General features: G+C 37.4%; 1 protein-coding gene across 1 annotated transcript in view; it reads left to right on the top strand.

Annotated features, from left to right (window-relative positions):
• Positions 1-20,255, top strand: part of LOC145504381 (uncharacterized) — a 234,473-nt gene that overhangs the window by 174,051 nt on the left and 40,167 nt on the right. The window contains exon 6 of the mRNA XM_081484995.1: positions 8,827-8,883. Coding sequence (XP_081341121.1) covers positions 8,827-8,883 — 57 coding nt within the window. The remainder of the gene's footprint in view (positions 1-8,826; positions 8,884-20,255) is intronic.

Here is a 20,255-nt window from a genome sequence, read left to right as displayed (position 1 = left end):
TAAGTATGGTGTCATCTGCATATCTGAGGTTATTGATATTCCTCCTGGCAATCTTGATTCCAGCTTGTGTTTCATCCAGCCTGGCATTTTGCATGATGTACTCTGCATATAAGTTAAATAAGCAGGGTGACAATGTACAGTCTTGACAAACTTCTTTCCCAATTTGGAACCAATCCGTTGTTCCATGTTCAGTTCTAACTGTTGCTTCTTGACTTGCATACAGATTTCTCAGGAGGCAGGTAAGGTAGTCTGGTATTCCCAACTCTTTAAGAATGTTCCGCACTTTGTTGTGACCCACACAGTCAAAGGCTTTACTGTAGTCAGTGAAGCAGAAGTATATGTTTTTCTGGAATTCTCTTGCTTTTCTATGATCCAACAGATGTTGGCAATTTGATCTCTGGTTCCTCTGGCTTTTCTCAATCCAGCTTGAACATCTGGAAGTTCTTGGTTCATGTACTTATGAAGTCTAGCTTGGGGAATTTTGAACATTACTTTGCTAATGTATGAGACGAGTGCAATTTTGCAATAATGTGAGCATTTTTTTCCACTGCCTCTATTTGGGGATTGGAAGGAAAACTGACATTTTCCAGTCCTGTGGCCACTGATGAGTTTTCCAAATGTGCTGGCATGTTGAGTGCAGCACTTTAACAGCCTTATCTTCTAGGATTTGAACCCTAAAATCCTAGCTCAGCTGGAATTCCATCACCTCCACGAGCTTTGTTTGTGGTGATGCTTCCTAAGGCCCATTTGACTGCCCATTCCAGGATGTCAAACATCTGGTAGGACAAGTGCAATCACATTCTTCTTCTTCAAATTGTCTTGGCTATCCTCCTATCTAATCTCCCTTTTGGATCTTATGGTTATCTTGCCAAATTTAATCTTTTTAAAAGGTATCACATTTTTAATCAATATCATATTTACAAATTAATTTTTAAAGCACTGCCAACTTTATGATATTTATTGAATAATCAGGACTTATCTGTGTCCACGTGTTTTTCCAAAACAAGTCTCATTAATATTTTGTTATACTATTTTCATATTCCCAGGATAAATCCTTTCTTCCTGCTGAACTATAGTTTTTACCACTTGTTTTAGTAAATATCTTAGCCTTCATATGCATAACATTTTATTTTTAATCATTATTTTTGAATAATAATTTTATGTTATATATATCTTATTTTAAGACTGTTGTGTCCTTCATAATGTTGAAGATATTATTCTATTGTCTTTGTTCTTTGTTCTTGTTGATAAGAAATCTGCTATCAGAACAATTGCCATTTTTGTAGGTAATTTATTTTTTTTACTCTGTTGAGCTTTAAATTTTTGTATTTTTGACGTATATGGGCATGGACTTATTTACATTCATAGTATTAGCACTGCAGCTCATTTTAAGTACAAGATTCATCTTGTTGGACTTTTCTTATCTGATATATCTTTAATAACTTTTCTGTAGTATTTGTTTTAGTGTTGTCTTTGTCTTATAAGACATATGTAGTATATGTTGGAGACTTTTCAATTTTTCAAGCAGGTTTATAAATTTCATATATATATGGGGATGTTAGCATGTATATGTATATGTATACATATATATATATTCAATGAATTTTATAGGTTTTTAAAAAATGAAATTTTGCAAGATAACCATAAAATCCAAATGGGAGATTAAGAACATAGGATAGCCAAGATAATTTAATGAAGAAGAATGTGATTGCATTTGTCCTGCCAGGTGTAAAGAAACATTTGACCTCTTTCCTTCCAATTTGGATACTTTTATTTCTTTATCTTCTCTGATTGTTATGGCTAGGACTTCCAATACTGTATTGATGAGAAGTGTTGAGAGTGGGTATCCTTGTCTTTTCCTGAGTTTAGAAGGAAGGCTTTTACCATGGAGTATTGTGTTGGCTGGGGTTTGCTGTAAATGGCTTTTATTATGTTGAGATATGTTCATTGGAAGGACTGATGTTGAAGCTGAAACTCCAATACTTTGGCCACCTCATGAAAAGAGTTGACTCATTGGAGAAGACCCTAATACTGGGAAGGACTGGGGGCAAGAGGAGAAGGGGACAACAGAGGATGAGATGGTTGGATGGCATCACTGACTCGATGGACATGGGTTTGGGTAGACTCCAGGAGTTGGTGATGGACAGGGAGGCCTGGCTTGCTGCGATTCATGGGGTCGCAAAAAGTCGGACACAACTGAGCAACTGAACTGAACTGAACTGAACTGTTATACACCTGCAACTAACCCAATATTGTAAATGAACTATACAGTATTTTCATTTTGCAAAGATACATTTTAAAGTTGTAGCCATTAAAACAAGAATCTGCCTGCCAATGAAGGAGATGCAAGAGATGTGGGTTTAATCACTGGGTCAGGAAGATCTGCTGGGATAGGAGATGGCAACCCACTCCAGTATTCTTGCCTGGAAAATTCCATGGACAGAGGAGTAGGAGAGGAGCCTGGTGATGGGATTTCAAAGAGTCAGAGATGACTGAGTGACTGAGCACACACAGATGCACAGTCACTAAAACAGTGTGGAATGTGCCCAGAAATAGACATGTATGGTAATGGAACTAATTAGAAAGATCAGAAACAGATTTTTAGTTGATGAGAATTACATATGGGTGACAGAGGATGAGATGTTTGGATGGAATCACCAACTCACTGGATATGAGTTTGAGCAAACTCCAGGATATAGCAAAGGACAGGAAAGCCTAGCATGCTGCAGTCCATATGGTTGCAAAGAGTCAGACACAACTTAGCAACTGAACAACGACATATGTAACATAGATGGTGTTTCATGTCAGTGGAGGAAGAATGTTAGTCATACAAATATTTATATTTATAGTATATAGTATACTACATTTGCTGTGCCATTCTTTGCGCATATATTTGCATATATATTCTTTGTGTATATTTGAACTTGGAGGAACAAAATATGAAGTCTGAATCTTCAAAGTTAGATCAAAGTTATCATTTCTTATCAATATTTAGCAATAGCATCACATATTGATGTCAGTTTCTCTCATTCTTTGTTTTCTCTCACAACTGATTGGTAAACCAGAAATGGGGGAGAAAGGAATTAACTGTGAATTTTAACTAATCCTATCTGTAAAATTAAGATAATAGTATTACTACTTCAATGAGTGCTGTGAGATTTAAATGAGTTGTTGGTGGTTGTTTAGTCATGGGTCATGTCTGACTCTTGCAACCCCATGGACTGAAGCCTGCCACAGTCCTCTGTCCATGGGATTTCCCAGGCAAGTATAACAGAGGGGGTTGCCATTTCCTACTCCAGGAGATCTTCCTGACCCAAGGATCGAAACTGTTCTCTTCTGCATTGGCAGGAGGGTTCTTTACCAATGACCCATCAGGAGAGATACCAACCATAAAATTTGCATTCATATCTATAATCTCCATTGTAAAAAAAAAAAACAAAAAACTAATCATTAAGTTCAAAATTAAGCTACTTAAAACATATAAGGTGATAAATGAATAATATGTTATATGGATTATATGCCAAATTACTATATTCTATGCACATAAGTGCTGTTAATAAATACACTCAATTCATTCTACAAGATAAAGAATTGAGGGAGTTATTTTCACATTTCAGAATTCCTGAGTCTTATCAGAGAAAAACAAGTACCAAAAAACAAACAAAATAAACCTACGCTAGTGTAGGACATATAATACAGATCTGGGCACTGTTAACATTACTTACAGTTTTAAAGCTGAAGACTATGAGGACAGCTATATTTATACTCCAGTGGAATTATAAAAGTGATTTTAAAGCTTGGATTAATGCATGCTAAATGTTAAGAGCAGTCCTACCTCAATAGATGTTTCCTATTAGAATTATCATACCACACTCAGACTATTTTATTGTTAGTACAGAAAATCCTGGTCAGATCTTACAGACCACAGTCATTTCACAAATGATTTAGAATAAGATGCAAATGTCAGTGTCACCTGTATCCTGCCCTATCACTAGCTTTATGTATTTCAAGACAGGAAGCTGGGGTCACTTTACAGTAATTTATCTAGACAAAGTAACAAATTTTATGACAGGTCTACTGTGTTTATTATGGTCAATAAGTTTCTTTCCTAGTTCTGTGCTCCAAGTCACATATCCATATGAAATTATAAATCATTGTTTTTCATCCGTAGATGGTGTTTAGAGCAAAAAATAAAATGTCCTTTGTACATTTGTCATTTTACTGAGCTACATGTATTTCCATCCACTCCTGGCCTATTGGATACTTTTGGAAATAATTCGCGTATCCCATTTATCACATTATTTCACACTACATCATTAGGAATCATGAAGTAGCTGATACCCTCTGACAATCAATGGAAATAAATTAATTTGACACTTCCTTACTCACTGAAAGTCAGGATTATTGTGATACATCCATTAACTATTATCTTGAAGCCTGGGACCAAGAGTGGGCTTGAGATCGTTGTTTGTGTTGACTTACGTTTCACTGCACTATATTGTGTGTACTATACTGTGTTTTGTTTCCTTAGCAACATCAATAATTTCTGTTTCAAAAACAACACATTCAATATTCCTTGGAGGGCCATCCTTTTGGATAGTACATTCTCTTCAAGTGAAGTGATGAGAAATTGATCACAGAGTATATCCAGTTATATATACTTTTAATGTCTGATATGTCTCTTAAATAGATCAAGAGACACATAAAACAACGTCTCTGACCTTGTGTGTTACAGAAATCTAAAGAAAGATAGAAAAAATAGAAATATGTTTAAAGTTCACATTAAGTACAGAGAAGGAAGTGAGTTAGTTTTCAAAGGATATCAGGCAAAGCTTCCCTGAGAATTCTTAGCTGATAAAGTGAAAGTTGCTCAGTCCGGTCTGACTCTTTGCAACCCCATAGACTATACAGTCCATGGAATTCTCTAGGCCAGAATATTGGAGTAGGTAGCCTTTTCCTTTCTCCAGACAATTTTCCCAACCCAGGGATCACACCCAGGTCTCCTGCATTGTAGGCAGATTCTTTACCAGTTGAGCCACAAGGGAAGCCCAAGAATGCTGGAGTGGGTAGCCTATCCCTTTTTCAGTGGATCTTCTCAAACCAAGAATCGAACCGGAGACTCCTGCATTGCAGGCAGATTTGTTATCAACTGAGCTATCAGGGAAGCCTAATGTCCCTTGCCTGATGTCCCATGAAAACTAACTCACTTCATTCTCTATACTTAATGTGTACTTCAAACATATTTCTATTTTTTCTATCTCTCTTTAGATTTCTGTGACACACAAGGTCGGAAACTATGTTTTATCTGTCTTTTAATCTATTTAATAGACATATCAGACATTAAAATATATAACTGGATATACTCTGTGATCTCAGCTGATAATACGGTTTTAAAGCGTGACTAAGTAAAAAAATACAAAATGTTAAAAAATATTGAAATGAAATAATATGTTTGTGAAAGTTAGAAGACTCTTCACATATTCACTAAAAGTTTATTATTGACTATAAACACAGAGTAGGATGTGACTGATTGACTAACCGACACGTAAGCACATATTACTGTTGTTCAGCCGCTCAGTCATGTCTGACTCTTTGCGACCCCATTGACTGTAGTACGCCAGGTTTCCCCGTCCTTTACTATCTCCTGGAGTTTGCTCAAACTCATGTCCATTGCTTCAGTGATGCCATGTGACCATCTCATCCTCTGTCGCCCCTTTCTCCTGCCCTCAATCTTTCCCAACATCAGTGTCTTTTCCAATGAGTTGGCTCTTTGCACAGGGTGGCCAAAGTAGTGGAGCTTCAGCTATAGTATCAGTCTTTCCAATGAATATTCAGGTTTCATTTCCGTTAGGATTGAATGGTTGGATCTCCTTGCAATCAAAGGGACTCTTAAGAGTCTCTTCTAACACCACAGTTCAAAAACATCAGTTCTTTGGCATTCAGCTTTCTTTATGGTCCAGCTCTCACAGCCATACATGACTACTGGAAAAACCATAGGTTTGACTAGATGGACCTTTGTGGGCAAAGTGATGTCTTTGCTTTTTAATATGCTATTGTATATTTAAAATATAAATATTTCCCAAGCTCTTTATGCTGGTTAACTTGCTTACATAAAAAATTACTTCAAAACTCAGTGGCTTAAAACAATACTAATTTATTGTTGCTCATGAGACTGCCAGAGGTTGACTGACAGCTGATCTGGGCTGAGCTCAGGTAGGGTGTCTCTGCTCTATGCGCTTCTCAACCTCCTCCTGTGACCGGTGGGCTGCCTGAGCACATCCTCGTGGTGATGGCAATGTGTGAGAGGGAAATTGGAAATATTGAAGCTTCTTAAAACCTAAGCACAGCAGTATTTCCACCTTCTGTCATTGTCCCAAGCAAATTGCATAGCCAAATGGCAAGCAAAGGGTGAGAGAAGTGCACTCCACCCATGATGAAGCAATGGCAAGGATGTACATCCTGGGATGGGTGAAGAATCCAGGCTATTAATAGAATATACTTTATATTTCCAGCAAGGATTTGCTGTAGCTTCTAACAAAAGGCATAGAGGAGGTCTGCTACTAAAAGACCTGTCTAAATGAGAACCCTTACAATAGAAACCCCAGGCCAAGCGATACTTATAATTGGGCATGGGCATGAGTTCTGAGATTCCTGACAGTCAAAAAGAAAAAGACAGAGGAAAAAAGAACATTTTTCTTTGCAAACGGGCAAAAGGAAAAAGATGCCTAAGAAAGGAAGAGCACCAATTTGTAATAAAAACTAAGTATGTACACATATATTGAACTCACCCACACATTTACTCTACATGCACGCATTTCCAAACATTGTGTGGTTAGAAAATGGGTTTTCTAACCAAACATTGCATTCCCAAACATTGCGTGGTTAGAAAATGTACAAGATATATTCTTAATCTAAATAATCTCTTATGAGTCAATCATTCATTCTTTATCTCTCTCTTTGTCCCCCCAACTCTTATAAATATTGCATAACCTTTGTATATAGGGTCCGTTTTAACAATAAGGAACAGACTACCCCTTTTACCACTAAAGAGCCCTGTATTTTTTCATGCAGGAGAGAGCAGACAAAGATAACAGGCAGACTTTTTTCCAATGTCTGACTGGATGACAAAGAAGTCTGGTACTTTAGCCAAGCTGTCTGCCAGCATTTCACTTTCTTCACTTGCTCTTAGTTGCCTGGTCACAAGGAAAAAGCAAAACAAAACAATCTTCAGCAAAATCTGGACCTTTTAGTCCCTACTTAATAAATACTTGAGTCAATATGTTGCTTCACATCCTGTGTGGGTTGGTCTGAAAACTGGTTTGGCTATTTTATACAGAAACAAACAAATATGTGCCTTTGGGCTGATATCTGAAACAACGATGATGCCCTCTGTGTGTATACTGTTTTAAACTTTCTTAAATAAGTGGCAACATGCCGAGTTTGAAAGGTTTGTGTCTGTGACAACCTCTGATTGTTTTGCAAGTTACTTACCCTGTGTAACCTGAAACATCAGTTAATGGTTTTGTCTTAATTACCTTGTTTGTGACAGTGACAACAACAATATCTACCTCAAAGCATGGTTATGAGAATCAACACTGAGACGTGTGTGTGTGTATCTGCTAGGATGAAAGTGGTAGCCCATATTAGGAATTCAGCAACTCTTTGACACCTGTCCCATAAGAAGTCAGGAAGACTATGCCTTATTTATTCACTAAGCATGTGACATGATGTATCAAACAGATTAAGTTAAATAAGGAAAATAAAAAACTGAGCTATGAAGTAACCAAGTGCATTTCCAGTAGTCACACAGAGGAGACTCAAGACTAGAAACTACACTGCCTGGTTCTCAACCCATTGTTCTATTGTTATACTTTCCATTCATTCACTCATTTGCCTGTTGTTCATTTGCATCCACTCTATACTAAACACTCTGCTACCACTGCACATTTAAATAAGTAAAAGAGACCTACCCTCAACTAACTTACAGTCGTTAAGGCTACAAAGAGAGAAAAATAGTGTTACCTTGTAGTAAAGCTTGTAACAGAGGATTTAGTAAGAGATCAAGGGGAAAAGAACAAGTGATTTTGAGACCTGTGTCCATGGTTCTGTTCTGAGAACTTCTTATGAACATCTAGTTCTGTTGGGCCCTGGGTCTTAGCAAATGGCACATCATTCTAAAAGGCTAAATTAACACTTGTTTGAAAGGGCATTTTGTATGTTAAATCCATAGCAGTAAGTTTAAGCCAAAATCTGTTTTTAAAAGTTGTTTACAATGGATGGAACATTAAAAATTTGATAATTGCCATTAACTGGAATCTTTGACAAGAAAAAAAATATTAGGCCAAATCTGTAGACACTCTGTCCCTCCTACTTGAACTGTTGTTTTCCATCTACTTTCCCAACCCTGCCAGTGCTTCAGCTGATCTCTGCCCACTCATTCCTGATGTCTAAATTTAAGTGTAACCTCTTCTAGTCCTTGTGGGCTTTTAATTGTCTATTTGGCTATCTTCAAAGATGTCTGCTCTGAAATAATTGTAATCAAGCCTACCATGTACAGTTGTTTAGACTTAGTACTACACATTGTAATTTATATGAATATCACCCCCCAAAATTGTGAAACATACAACCTACGCAGCTGTACTAGGTGTCCCTGAATTAAATCAGAGAAATTTCCTTTTCTTTCAAGTGTTTCTCATTTTTTTAAACTATTTTTAAAAGGTAATTATTGAGATTTTAACAAAATATAGTTAATTTAAAATATTGTGTTTGTTTCAAGTGTATCATAAAATGATTCAGTTATACATATATACATATGTTCTTTTTCAGACTGTCTTCCATTATTGTTTATTATAAGATATTGAGTACAGTTCCCTGTGCCTCACGGTAGGTCCTTAATAGTTATCTACTTTATATATAGTAGTATGTACATATTCATCTCAAATTCTTAATTTATCCCCTGCCCCACTGGCACCACCCCCTTTGATAGCCATAAGTTTGTTTTCTATATTTGTGAGTTTATTTTTGTTTTGTAAATAAGTTCATTTATATCATTTTTAGGTTCCACATATAAATTATATCATGAGATATTTGTCTTTTTCTGACTTATTTCACTTAATATCACAATCTCTATGTACATCCACATTGCTGCAAATGCCATTATTTTGTTCTTTTTGTGGCTAAATAATATTCCACCTGTATAAATACCACATATTCTTTATCCATTCATCTGTTGATGGACATTTAGGTTGCTTCCATGTCTCGGCTATTGAAAATAGTACTATGAACACTGGGTATCTTTTCAAATTAGAGTTTTCTTTAAATATATGCCCATGAGTGGTATTGCCCGGTCATAGTTCAGTTCAGTTGCTCAGTAGTGTCTGATTCTTTGCGACCCCATGAATTGCAGCACGCCAGGCCTCCCTGTCCATCACCAACTCCCGGAGTTTACCCAAACCCATGTCCATCGAGTCGGTGATGCCATCCAACCATCTCATCCTCTGTCGTCCCCTTCTTCTCCTGCCCCCAATCCTTCCCAGCATTAGCGTCTTTTCCAGTGAGTCAACTCTTCGCATGAGGTGGCCAAAGTATTGGAGTTTCAGCTTCAACATCAGTCCTTCCAATGAACACCCAGGACTGATCTCCTTTAGGATGGACTGGTTGGACCTTCTTGCTGTCCAAGGGACTCTCAAGAGTCTTCTATAACACCACAGCTCAAAAGCATCAATTCTTTGGCGCTCAGCTTTCTTCACCATCCAACTCTCACATCCATACATGACTACTGGAAAAACCATAACCTTGACTAGATGGACCTTTGTTGGCAAAGTAATGTCTCTGCTTTTTAATATGCTGTCTAGGTTGGTCATAACTTTCCTTCCAAGGAGGAAGCGTCTTTTAATTTCATGGCTGCAGTCACCATCTGCAGTGATTTTGGAGCCCCCCAAAATAAAGTCTGACACTGTTTCCACTGTTTCCCCATCTATTTGCCATGAAGTGATGGGACCAGATGCCATGATCTTAGTTTTCTGAATGTTGAGCTTTAAGCCAACTTTTTCACTCTCCTCTTTCACTTTCATCAAGAGGCTCTTTAGTTCTTCTTCACTTTCTGCCATAAGGGTGGTGTCATCTACATATCTGAGGTTATTGATATTTCTCCCAGCAATCTTGATTCCAGCCTGTGCTTCCTCCAGCCCAGCATTTCTCATGATGTACTCTGCATATAAGTTAAATAAGCAGGGTGACAATATACAGCCTTGACGTACTCCTTTTCCTATTTGGCCCGGTCATAAGGCAACTCTATTTTTATTTTTTAAAATACTTAAAATGTATACTGTAAGAAATAAATTCACACAACATAAACAAGGTACATCTCTCTCATTCTCTACTTTTCTGAGCTCCTCCCCAGAGGTAATCACTATTAACTAATTCTTATTTTACTTTCTCCTGTGTACAGTCTTAAGTTTCAGTAATAATTAACCCTTGAAATAGCCCCACTTTCACGTCATTTTCAAATTCTGTTGCCTCTACCTGGAATATTCTTTCTTTCCCTACGTTTCCAGTAATTTCCATTTTATCCATTTTATCATTCAATTTCAGTAAAGGCAACCACAGCCACACAAGTTAACTATTTAATCCCTCGGATCAGTCTTCTGACTCCAAACACAACTATCTGCCTTCCACATTTCTTATATCTCAAACACTTAAAACTTAACATTCACAAGCAAATCTGTGATCTTTCCCCGCAAGCTTTATCTTTCTTTGGTACTCCCTAACTCAGTGAATTCATTACCATTTATCCAATTAAACAAGTCAGAAACCTAGAAGTCATCTCAGACACTTTCTTCTTCCTTACCCTCCCATCCTGCCCATCTTCCAAGTTTGGTCAATATTACATTTTCCCTTTCTCCTCAACCAACTTATTTTTCTTTCTACTTAAACCACCACCACCAATCCAGCTACCATTATTTCTTATTTGAACTATTGTTATAATTTTTTACTCATACACTTATATACAATATCTTACCCTGATTCATTCTTCGCACTAGAGTCTGAAAGATCTTCTGGAAATGAAAATTCAATATGTCATCTTCCTTCTTAAAAAACCTTTGCATATCCTCTCATTGTTTGTAGCACAGCTTAGAACACCCTGTGTGATCTGGCCCCTTCCAAACTTCATAACCACATTTTCCCAACACTTACTGTTCAGTTCAGTTAAGTCACTCAGTTGTGCCCAACTCTTTGGGACCCCATAGACTGCAGCACTCCAGGTTTCCCTGTCCATCACCAACTCCTGGAGTCTACCCAAACCCATGTCCATTGAGTCAGTGATGCCATCCAACCATCTCATCCTCTGTTGTCCCCTTCTCCTCCTGCCCCCAATCCTTCCTGGTAGCAGGGTCTTTTCCAATGAGTCAGCTCTTTGCATCAGGTAGCCAAAGTATTGGAGTTTCAGCTTCAGCATCAGTCCTTCCAATGAGTATTCAGGACTTATTTCCTTAGGATCGACTGATTGATCTCTTTGCAGTCCAAGGGACTCTCAAGAGTCTTCTCCAACACCACAGTTCGAAAGTATCCATTCTCGGGCTCTCAGCTTTCTTTATAGTCCAACTCTCACATCCATATATGACTACTGGAAAAACCATAGCTTTGACTAGACAGACCTTTATTGGCAAAATAATGTCTCTGATTTTTAATATGCTGTCTAGATTGGTCTTAGCTTTTCTTCCAGGAGCAAGTGTCTTTTAATTTCATGGTTGCAGTCACCATCTGCAGTGATTTTGGAGCGCCCCCCCCCCCAAAAATAAAGTCTCTCCCTGTTTCCATTGTTTCCCCATCTATTTGCCATGAAATGATGGGACAGGATGCCATGATCTTTGTTTTCTGAAGTTTTCCTTTTTTTAAGCCAACTGTTTCACTCTCCTCTTTCACTTTCATAAAGAGGCTCTTTCATTCTTCTTTGCTTTCTGCCATAAGGGTGGTGTCATCTGCATGTCTGAGGTTATTGATATTTCTCCCAGCAATCTTGATTCCAGCTTGTGATTCATCTAACCTGACATTTTGCATGATGTACTCTGCATATCAGTTAAATAAATAGGGTGACAATATATAGCCTTGACATGCTCCTTTCCTGATTTGGAGCCAGTCTGTTGTTCCATGTCCAGTTCTAACTGTTCCTTCTTGACCTCCATACAGATTTCTCATGAGGCAGGTCAGGTGGTCTGGTATTCCCATCTCTTTAAGAATTTTCCACAGTTTGTTGTGATCCACACAGTTAAAGGCCTTGGCGTAATCAGTAAAGCAGATGTTCTTCTGCAACTCTTGCTTTTTTGATGATCCAATGGATGTTTACAATTTGGTTTCTGGTTCCTCTGGCTTTTCTAAATCCAGCTTGAACATCTGGAAGTTCATGGTTCATGTACTGTTGAAGCCTGGCTTGGAGATTTTTGAGCATTACTTTGCTAGCGTGTGAGATCAGGGCAATTGTGCCGTAGTTTGAACATTCTTTGGCATTGCCTTTCTTTGGGATTGGAATGAAAACTGATCAGAAAAGAAAAAGGATGAGGATGTCCACACCTACTGTTTCCACCTTCTCATTTTGGCTACCCTGTTCCTCTTTCAGATTACTGCTTATTAAAATCATATACCATAATATTAGTCTTGGTTACATATTTCAATGAAGAGTGATAAGCAAGACTTTTTCTTTTCATCCAGGTATTCTCATTTTGCCTCCTCAGAATTTCATTCCATTCCAGTTGCTCAATGCATCAGTGTTGCCACTTTGAGATGGCCCAGTCTAAAAAACTTCATGGAACATGCACCTGATGAAACTTCACAATTGACTAAAGCATAATTAAACAGAAAAGCAAATGTTATGCAGCAAGTCTGTGAAAATAACATTCAGTTCTTTCTCCCTAAGGAGGAAGGCCTTTTGTAAGCCTAATGGAACAATATCGGTTTTGGTCTGGTCTTCAACTCATTAATACATCATTCAAATTGTTCAGATCTCTTTCTAAGTCTTTCTCCTATTGTGGACCCAAGACAACCTCATTCTGAGGTACTGATTGTTTGCAGCAGGGCTCTTCATACTATTTTACACAAAATTCTAAACTTTTGCTCATGCTGTTCCTTAGTGTTTACTTCAAATACTGAAGTTTCTTTAAAGAATTGATAAAGAAACTTCACTTGCTTACAAGACACTGACAGATGATAGGTAGAGAGTTACTAATTATGAGTCTTGATTCTGAATATAGGATCCATAAGTTTGTTTTTTCTTTTTTTGTAGTCTGTGTACTCAGCCCAGGTGTCTCATTATTTTTCTCTTAGGGTTTAGTATGTGGTTGTTTCTCTCCCTGTCTTTAAAAAAATTTTTTGGCATGCCAGGAAAATGTATTTTAAGATTTCTTGAGTTAAGAAGGTAAATTCCTGGCTGAAGTCCAAGATTAAAACAGACTCCCTCGTTGGGGAGATACCTGGACAGCATTATATTTCCCATGCAGCATCATTAAACCTCCTCCTTGCTGCCCTAGCTCCCAATTTTATTGTTTAACCAGTTCGTGCTGACAGACTTGTGGGTTGCAGGTCTGTCTGACTGCCAAGTGCACATTATTCCATCATGGTACATTCCATTATATTCTCTAGGAGGAAGTGTTTTAAGTGATGCCAAGTGAGAAATTACTGCTTACATTTCTACCTGAATCTTCCATTATTTTAAGGATTAATTTTTCCTTCCAGTTAGCAGTCACCATCCCACAGTTTCTGCCTTTCCAAATCTTATGAAATTTTCAAGATCTAATTTCTTTCTTCTGGCTAATAGGCACTTCTTGCTGTTTTGAAGTTTCATCAATTTTGGAGTTTATTTTTAAGTTATTTTGTTCAGAAGAGTAGTTAGTGTCACTTGATGACAACTCTGTAATTATCTAGCTTCTTGAATGTTTCTTTGTTTCAGGGGTGTCAATATTTTCTTTTCATTTAAATTGTTAATAACCTGACAGATTAGTAATGATTTTCCCTGAGGGAAGAAACTAGATCTTTCTTCTATTGGATTCTCAGGAAATAACCAAAAACCTGGGCACAGAGTTGGCATTTTATAAATAGTTATTATTCTAACTACAAGTGAAAAATACCCATCAAATCATAGCCCTACTGGGGTGCTGCAGTTTGTGAGGTAGCAAAGAGTCAGACAAGACTTAGCAACTGAACAACAACAAAACATGCAAGGTAATGAAGCTAAAAGATGGCAGAGTATTTTGTGATAAGCAGTATAGTATATAAAATGTATAGAGGTGTTAAAAACATGGATTTTAGGGTCATACAGACCCAAGCACAAATCCTAGCTAAGCCACTGGTTAATTATATGACCCGGATAAATTAATCACATCTCTAACCCTTTGTCTTCTCATCTGTAGAATGTAGGATAATAGCATCTATCTTGTGGAGTTGTTATGAAAACTGAGCAAGATAATGCATGAAAGTGTAAAGCATAATATCTAGTTCATACTAACATATGTCTTATGTTACTTATCATCAGTAGTGTCAATATTAATACTTATCATGTATAGATGTTAAGAATTGGATCATAAAAAAGGCTGAGCACTGAAAAATTGATGCTTTGAACTGTGGTGCTAGAGAAGACTCTTGAGAGTCCCTTGGACTGCAAGGAGTAACAACCAGTCCATCCTAAAGGAAATCAACCTTAAATATTCATTGGGAGGACTGATACTGAAGCTGAAGCTCTAATACTTTGGCCATTTGATGCAAAGAGCCGGCTCACTGGAAAAGACCCTGTTGTTGGAAATGATTGAGGGCAGGAGGAGAAGGAGTCAGCAGAGGATGAGATGGTTGGATGGCTTCATCAACCCACTGGGCATGAATTTGAGCAAACTCCAGGAGATAGTAGAGGATAGAGGAGCCTGGCATGCTGCAGTCCATGGAGTCACAAAGAGTCAGACATGACTTAGCGACTGAACAACAACAACAAAATGTCAATTTTGAAAGAGCAATACCTTTGCATCTGCCTCTTATTCTGACAGTTATTGATTATGTGGCCTGTGTCAGGTAAGGTCCTTTGAGATGCAGATGAAAAGACAGGATATACAAGAGTCTTATTGAAGGAACTATCATGAAGAATAAAAGAGGGAATAGGAGAGGGTAGGTGATATAGGTTTAACAACTTTGAAAGGAGAATAGGAATGAAGGAGCATCAGATAGAATCTCTGACTGCAGTTCTGAGTGTAACCAAGTCAATGCAGAGTCTCAGAGCAAAAGTTGGAGGAATTCCACTTGGGCCAGGAGCAGACTGGCTTTGGTGCCACTGCTGTGCTCAGTCATGGCCTGGGAGCAGCCTGAGTGAAGTGTGGCATTGGCATGAATGTCAAGGTAGCTCTGAAGATGCTGAAACAGCATCATCTACACCACATGAAGCAGATTTTCTTAAAAGGAGATCTGAGCAACGTACCTCTATACCAACCACGTGGTCTTAGACTCATGATTCTACCTGATGAAATCTCATCTTGTCATCTGTGACGTGAGAAACAAAATCTCTATGGAGATTGTACAAGATTTCACTTAGATAATTTACATGGAGTATCTGGAACATAGTCAAGTGCAGAGAAAATATCCATTCCTTTCCTTACCCCCCAGTTTCATCTTGTGTCTGCAACTTCTCATGACTTAAAGATAGATTCCCAATCCTTTCTGAAAACCTCCAGTATGAAGTTTTCACCTAATAGCTAAACACCTTAAAATCTTCAGCTTTGGAGGCTTTCCTGGTAGTCCACTGGTTAAGAATCTGTCCTGAAATGCAAGGAGCACCGGTTCAACCCCTGGTCCAGGAAGATCCCACATGCCATGGGACAACTGAGCCCGTGTGCCACATAATGAGCCTGTGCTCTGGAGCCTGTGAGTCACAGCTACTGAAGCCTCCACACACTAGAGCCCAAGCTCTGCAGCAAGAGGAGCCAACACACATTTAGAAGCCCCTACACCACAGCTAGAGAGTAGCAACTTTTTGCTGAAACTAGAAAGCACGCACACACAGCAACAAAGACCCAGCACAGCTATAAATAAATAAATATTAAAAATATTTTTAAAAATCTTCAGTTTTGCTTTGGTCATTCAATCTTTTGGTCAAGCATACTAGAATCGAATTATTCATATAATAGCTCTGGCCATCCTATTCCTTTATCTAGATATAAACAGTCTCAAAAAAAAAAAAAGAAAGAAAGAAACAGAGAAATGAAAAACAATTCATATTTTAGCATTAGATTTCTTTTTCCTTGAGGGAACAAAAACTGCTTCTTTTTGAGATTAAATATTTTATGAGAATGCTATGTTTTGAATGCTTTGTCCCATTCAAGTCTTTGGGGCACATTCAAAAAATAAAACTATTTAGGTCAGAGAATATGAATTGAGGTGAAAGATCACTATCTTGAGCCTATTGGAGTTCTTAGAAAGAAACTCTTCTGAATTCTAGCCCACCAATAGACCACACAAAGGGGAAGAGGTTGAAATAATTACATATTACATAGAGAAATTGAAAAACAAAACGTCAATAACAGGATTACAATTTTACAGAAGAATTTTTTACAAGATATGGCAAGCACAGATAGTTTTAAATGATTTTTCCTAGACAATCTTAAAATTACTATTGAGAGGAACAGATTTTGTTTTTGCTAATGCTCAATTTATTAATATAACCTTGTGATAGCAAGGGTGTTGTGTAGCCTCAAAATTCTTTCATGGAGAAGCTTTCCCTCTCCCTACTCCCAACACCACCAGTTTAAATTGGTTATGTTCCAATTTCACAATGTTTTGTGGTTGTTTTTGTGTTCTTGACAAATAAACAAAAGAAATAGTTTAATATTATTCTCTTGAGAAAGTTTCTTCATAAAGGATCTTTGTTCTATGATTGGCTTAGCAAGGCCAATCTTGCCCGCACCAATTTATTCTGGATATTTATTTATTTGAATTAAGTATTGTCGAGATATATTCTATGAGACAGAAGAGTTCCCAGGTTCCTCTGATGGCTTGTTGAAACTCTAAGAGGTCAGATTTGCTGCTAAAGGTTTTCTAAAGTTCCTCGCCACTTACAGAAAAAAGACGGATTATTTGGGTGAAGTTTCTTTTCTATTTAGAAAATAACCCTTTTTTTTTTAAAATGTCACTACTTAGTAACATATTTCAAGATATTAATAAATACAGAAAAATGTAAGAAACACACATAATCCAAAACCTAGACTTGCAAATCTTAACATTTTGCTATAACTGCATCAAATCTTTTAAGAATGCCAAAGAATTGATGCTTTTGAACTGTGGAGTTGGAGAAGTCTCTTGAGAGTCCCTTGGACAGCAAGGAGATCCAACCAGTCCATTCTAAAGGAAATCAGTCCTGAATATTCATTGCAAGGAATGATGCTGAAGCTGAAACTCCAATACTTTGGCCACCTCATGCGAAGAGTTAACTCATTGGAAAAGACCCTGATTCTTGGTAGGATTGAGGGCAGGAGGAGAAGGGGACGACAGAGGATGAGATGGTTGGATGGCATCACTGACTCAATGGACATGGGTTTGGGTAGACTCCAGGAGTTTGTGCTGGACAGGGAGGCCTGGAGTGCTGCGGTTCATGGGGTCGCAAAGAGCTGGACACGACTGAACGACTGAACTGAACTGAACTGAATTACTTTACAATATTATAGTGGTTTTTGCCATACAGTGACATGAATCAGTCATGGGTGTTGAAGTATAGTTGATTTATAATGTTATATTAGCTTTATGAGTTTTTTTAGATTAGTCTAGAGGCCTGGCGTGCTGCGGTTCATGGGATCTCAAAGAGTCGGACACAACTGAGTGACTGAACTGAACTAGTTAAATTAGTTAATCAAGTAACTCATTAAATAATTTTAATTAGTTTTTTTATATTAGTTAAGCTTCATTAGTGTTTCAGAGAAAACTCTTCTAAACTTATACAATTGTGGATATATGTCTATCACTCTTAGGGTCACAAGAGGTGGAAAACATTAGCAAAATGTACTGACAAAGGTATTCCTAAAATTTCTATGATTCAGAGTTGACTTTTCAACTCATCTTGTCCTGATTTTGATGTGCATCATTCCTGAACATGTGTTTATATATCTGCTATATATAAAATATATCCAAAAACAGTTCATGGCATTTTCCATCTTCTAAAAGGAATAATCTAAATGTTATATGCTGTATATCCAACTGAAATTTATGTTTGCATGTGGTGTGACAGATATATTTTTATTTTTATTTCCAAATAAATAATTTTCCAACCTTTCTTCATGAGTAGGATAGAACATATTCTACCTTCTTTATCAATTTGTTCAAATTGTTAGATTTTACCAAAAGCTTTGTCTGCTTCTATTGAGGTTATTAGATTTTAAATTTTCTTGTTGGATCAGTTGTGATAGTTACATTCTTCTAGGAAATGTCCTTTTTTCTAAGTTTTCAAATTATTTAGCAAGACTTCACACTTAAGGTGATATTTGTGCAAAGTCCTGAAGAGTGATATCTGAGGGGAAAGTATCCAACTAGTAGCAGTAGTGTTAGTTGCTCAGTTGTGTCCAACTCGTTGCAACCCCATGGACTGCAGCCCACCAGGCTTCTCTCTGTCCATGGAATTCTCCAGGCAAGAATACTGGAGTGGGTAGCCATTCTCTTCTTCAGGGGATCTTCCCGACCCAGGCATACACTTTACTGAGTTTAAAGGTACTTATTTCATAGTTAGCTTCTTTATCTGAGGTTTTGGGAGGTCTATTTGTATCGTGTTTTTGGTTTTCCACTTCTCTCTAATGATTGTTCCTTCATAAGCATGTGATTTTTCTCTTTGTGAGCTTTTCTTCAGTTGGGTTTTAACTTGAAAAATAATTTATATCTGTTTTTGATGGTGTGTCTGGCCAGAATGATTTTGCACCTGCTTCTTCCTGGAGCTACCAAAATAACACATGTCTGGAATCCCTTTTCTGTTAATTTCTCAGCTTGCAGTTTTCCAAATCACTCACGTAACATTTATTCAAATTCCAAACTCAAACGCAGCCAGGACTTTGGGAACAAATCATCAGAGATGACAGCTTTGTTTTTATGTCCAGCCTGACAAACAGATTTTATTTGTGAATTCTCTTAATAACAGATGGATATTTTTAAGCCCTGTACTTTATTTTCATAGCCTTTGGATGGCTCTTACTTTGGAGGTTAGATATCAGCCATCTCTCTCCAACACTCTAGGACTAATGTCTCATTCATTGTCCTCTTAGGTACATGAAAGTCAAGATTTTTGTTTGTCCCAGGATCAGTTCATGAGCTTACTAGTGAAGTTTGCGGAGTTTGTTTTTTGGTTGCTGTGGATTTTCCTTTCTAGTTGACTCAGCTGTGCATATAAAGGAGGTTTGTTATGTTTTTCAGAGATGTCTAATGTGATATATTGATAAAAATGCATACTGAACTGTCTGGCCTTTCATAATCTGTTGCTAACATTTTTCTGGTTTCATATTCCATTTGTCACCCACAGTAGCTTCATAAGTTGACAAAGATGATAAATTGTTACCTCGATTCTTCTGTTTCTCCTCCTGGATTTTTTCCCCTTGTTAAATCTCTCATGTTCATATGTGCCCCATACATTATGGCCCTGCTTAAATGTCACTTCTTTCAGGAGTTCTTCTCTTACCAAAGTTCTTCTCTACCAAAGAAAAGTGATAGTCTCTCCCATGGTGTCTTATCTGTACTTCTTATCTATTGGTTCCCACATCTAGTGTGCCCATTATTATGCTCTTACTTTTCTCCAACTCCACCCCACTCCCAGCATTAATCTGGAAACTTTTGATCCAAGGCAAGGTCTGTGAGTCAGTTCATTTTGTATGTATCCCAGATGTAGCACTATGCCTTTTAGAGTCTGAGAGCTTATTAAAAAAAAACAAAAAAAAACTGAATTGAAGCAGAATTTCAAACAGGAACTGAAATGTGAACATAATATAAAATATGAGATTGTATATGTCTAAGGAATGCTTAGGTATCTATAAATGTATTCCAATCTTAAAAGCTAATAATAGTAATAATTGTCTAAATGGTTAAACCTATTGTGTTTCAGGCACTCTGCTAGTGCTTCACTTAGATCATGTCTAATTCTCATGACAATTCTGAAAAACAGAAGAGGTTAAGGTCGTTGTTCAAGGTCAGAGAGATAGGAAAAGGCAGAGCTGAGACTTGGATCTAGGTCTATCTGACTTCTAGAGACAACACAAGGC

This window comes from Giraffa tippelskirchi, chromosome 5 (genome assembly GCF_054371585.1).
Source record: "Giraffa tippelskirchi isolate mGirTip1 chromosome 5, T2T-mGirTip1v1.2.pri, whole genome shotgun sequence".
Taxonomy (NCBI): domain Eukaryota; kingdom Metazoa; phylum Chordata; class Mammalia; order Artiodactyla; family Giraffidae; genus Giraffa; species Giraffa tippelskirchi.
This window is presented reverse-complemented; position numbering and strand designations above follow the sequence as displayed.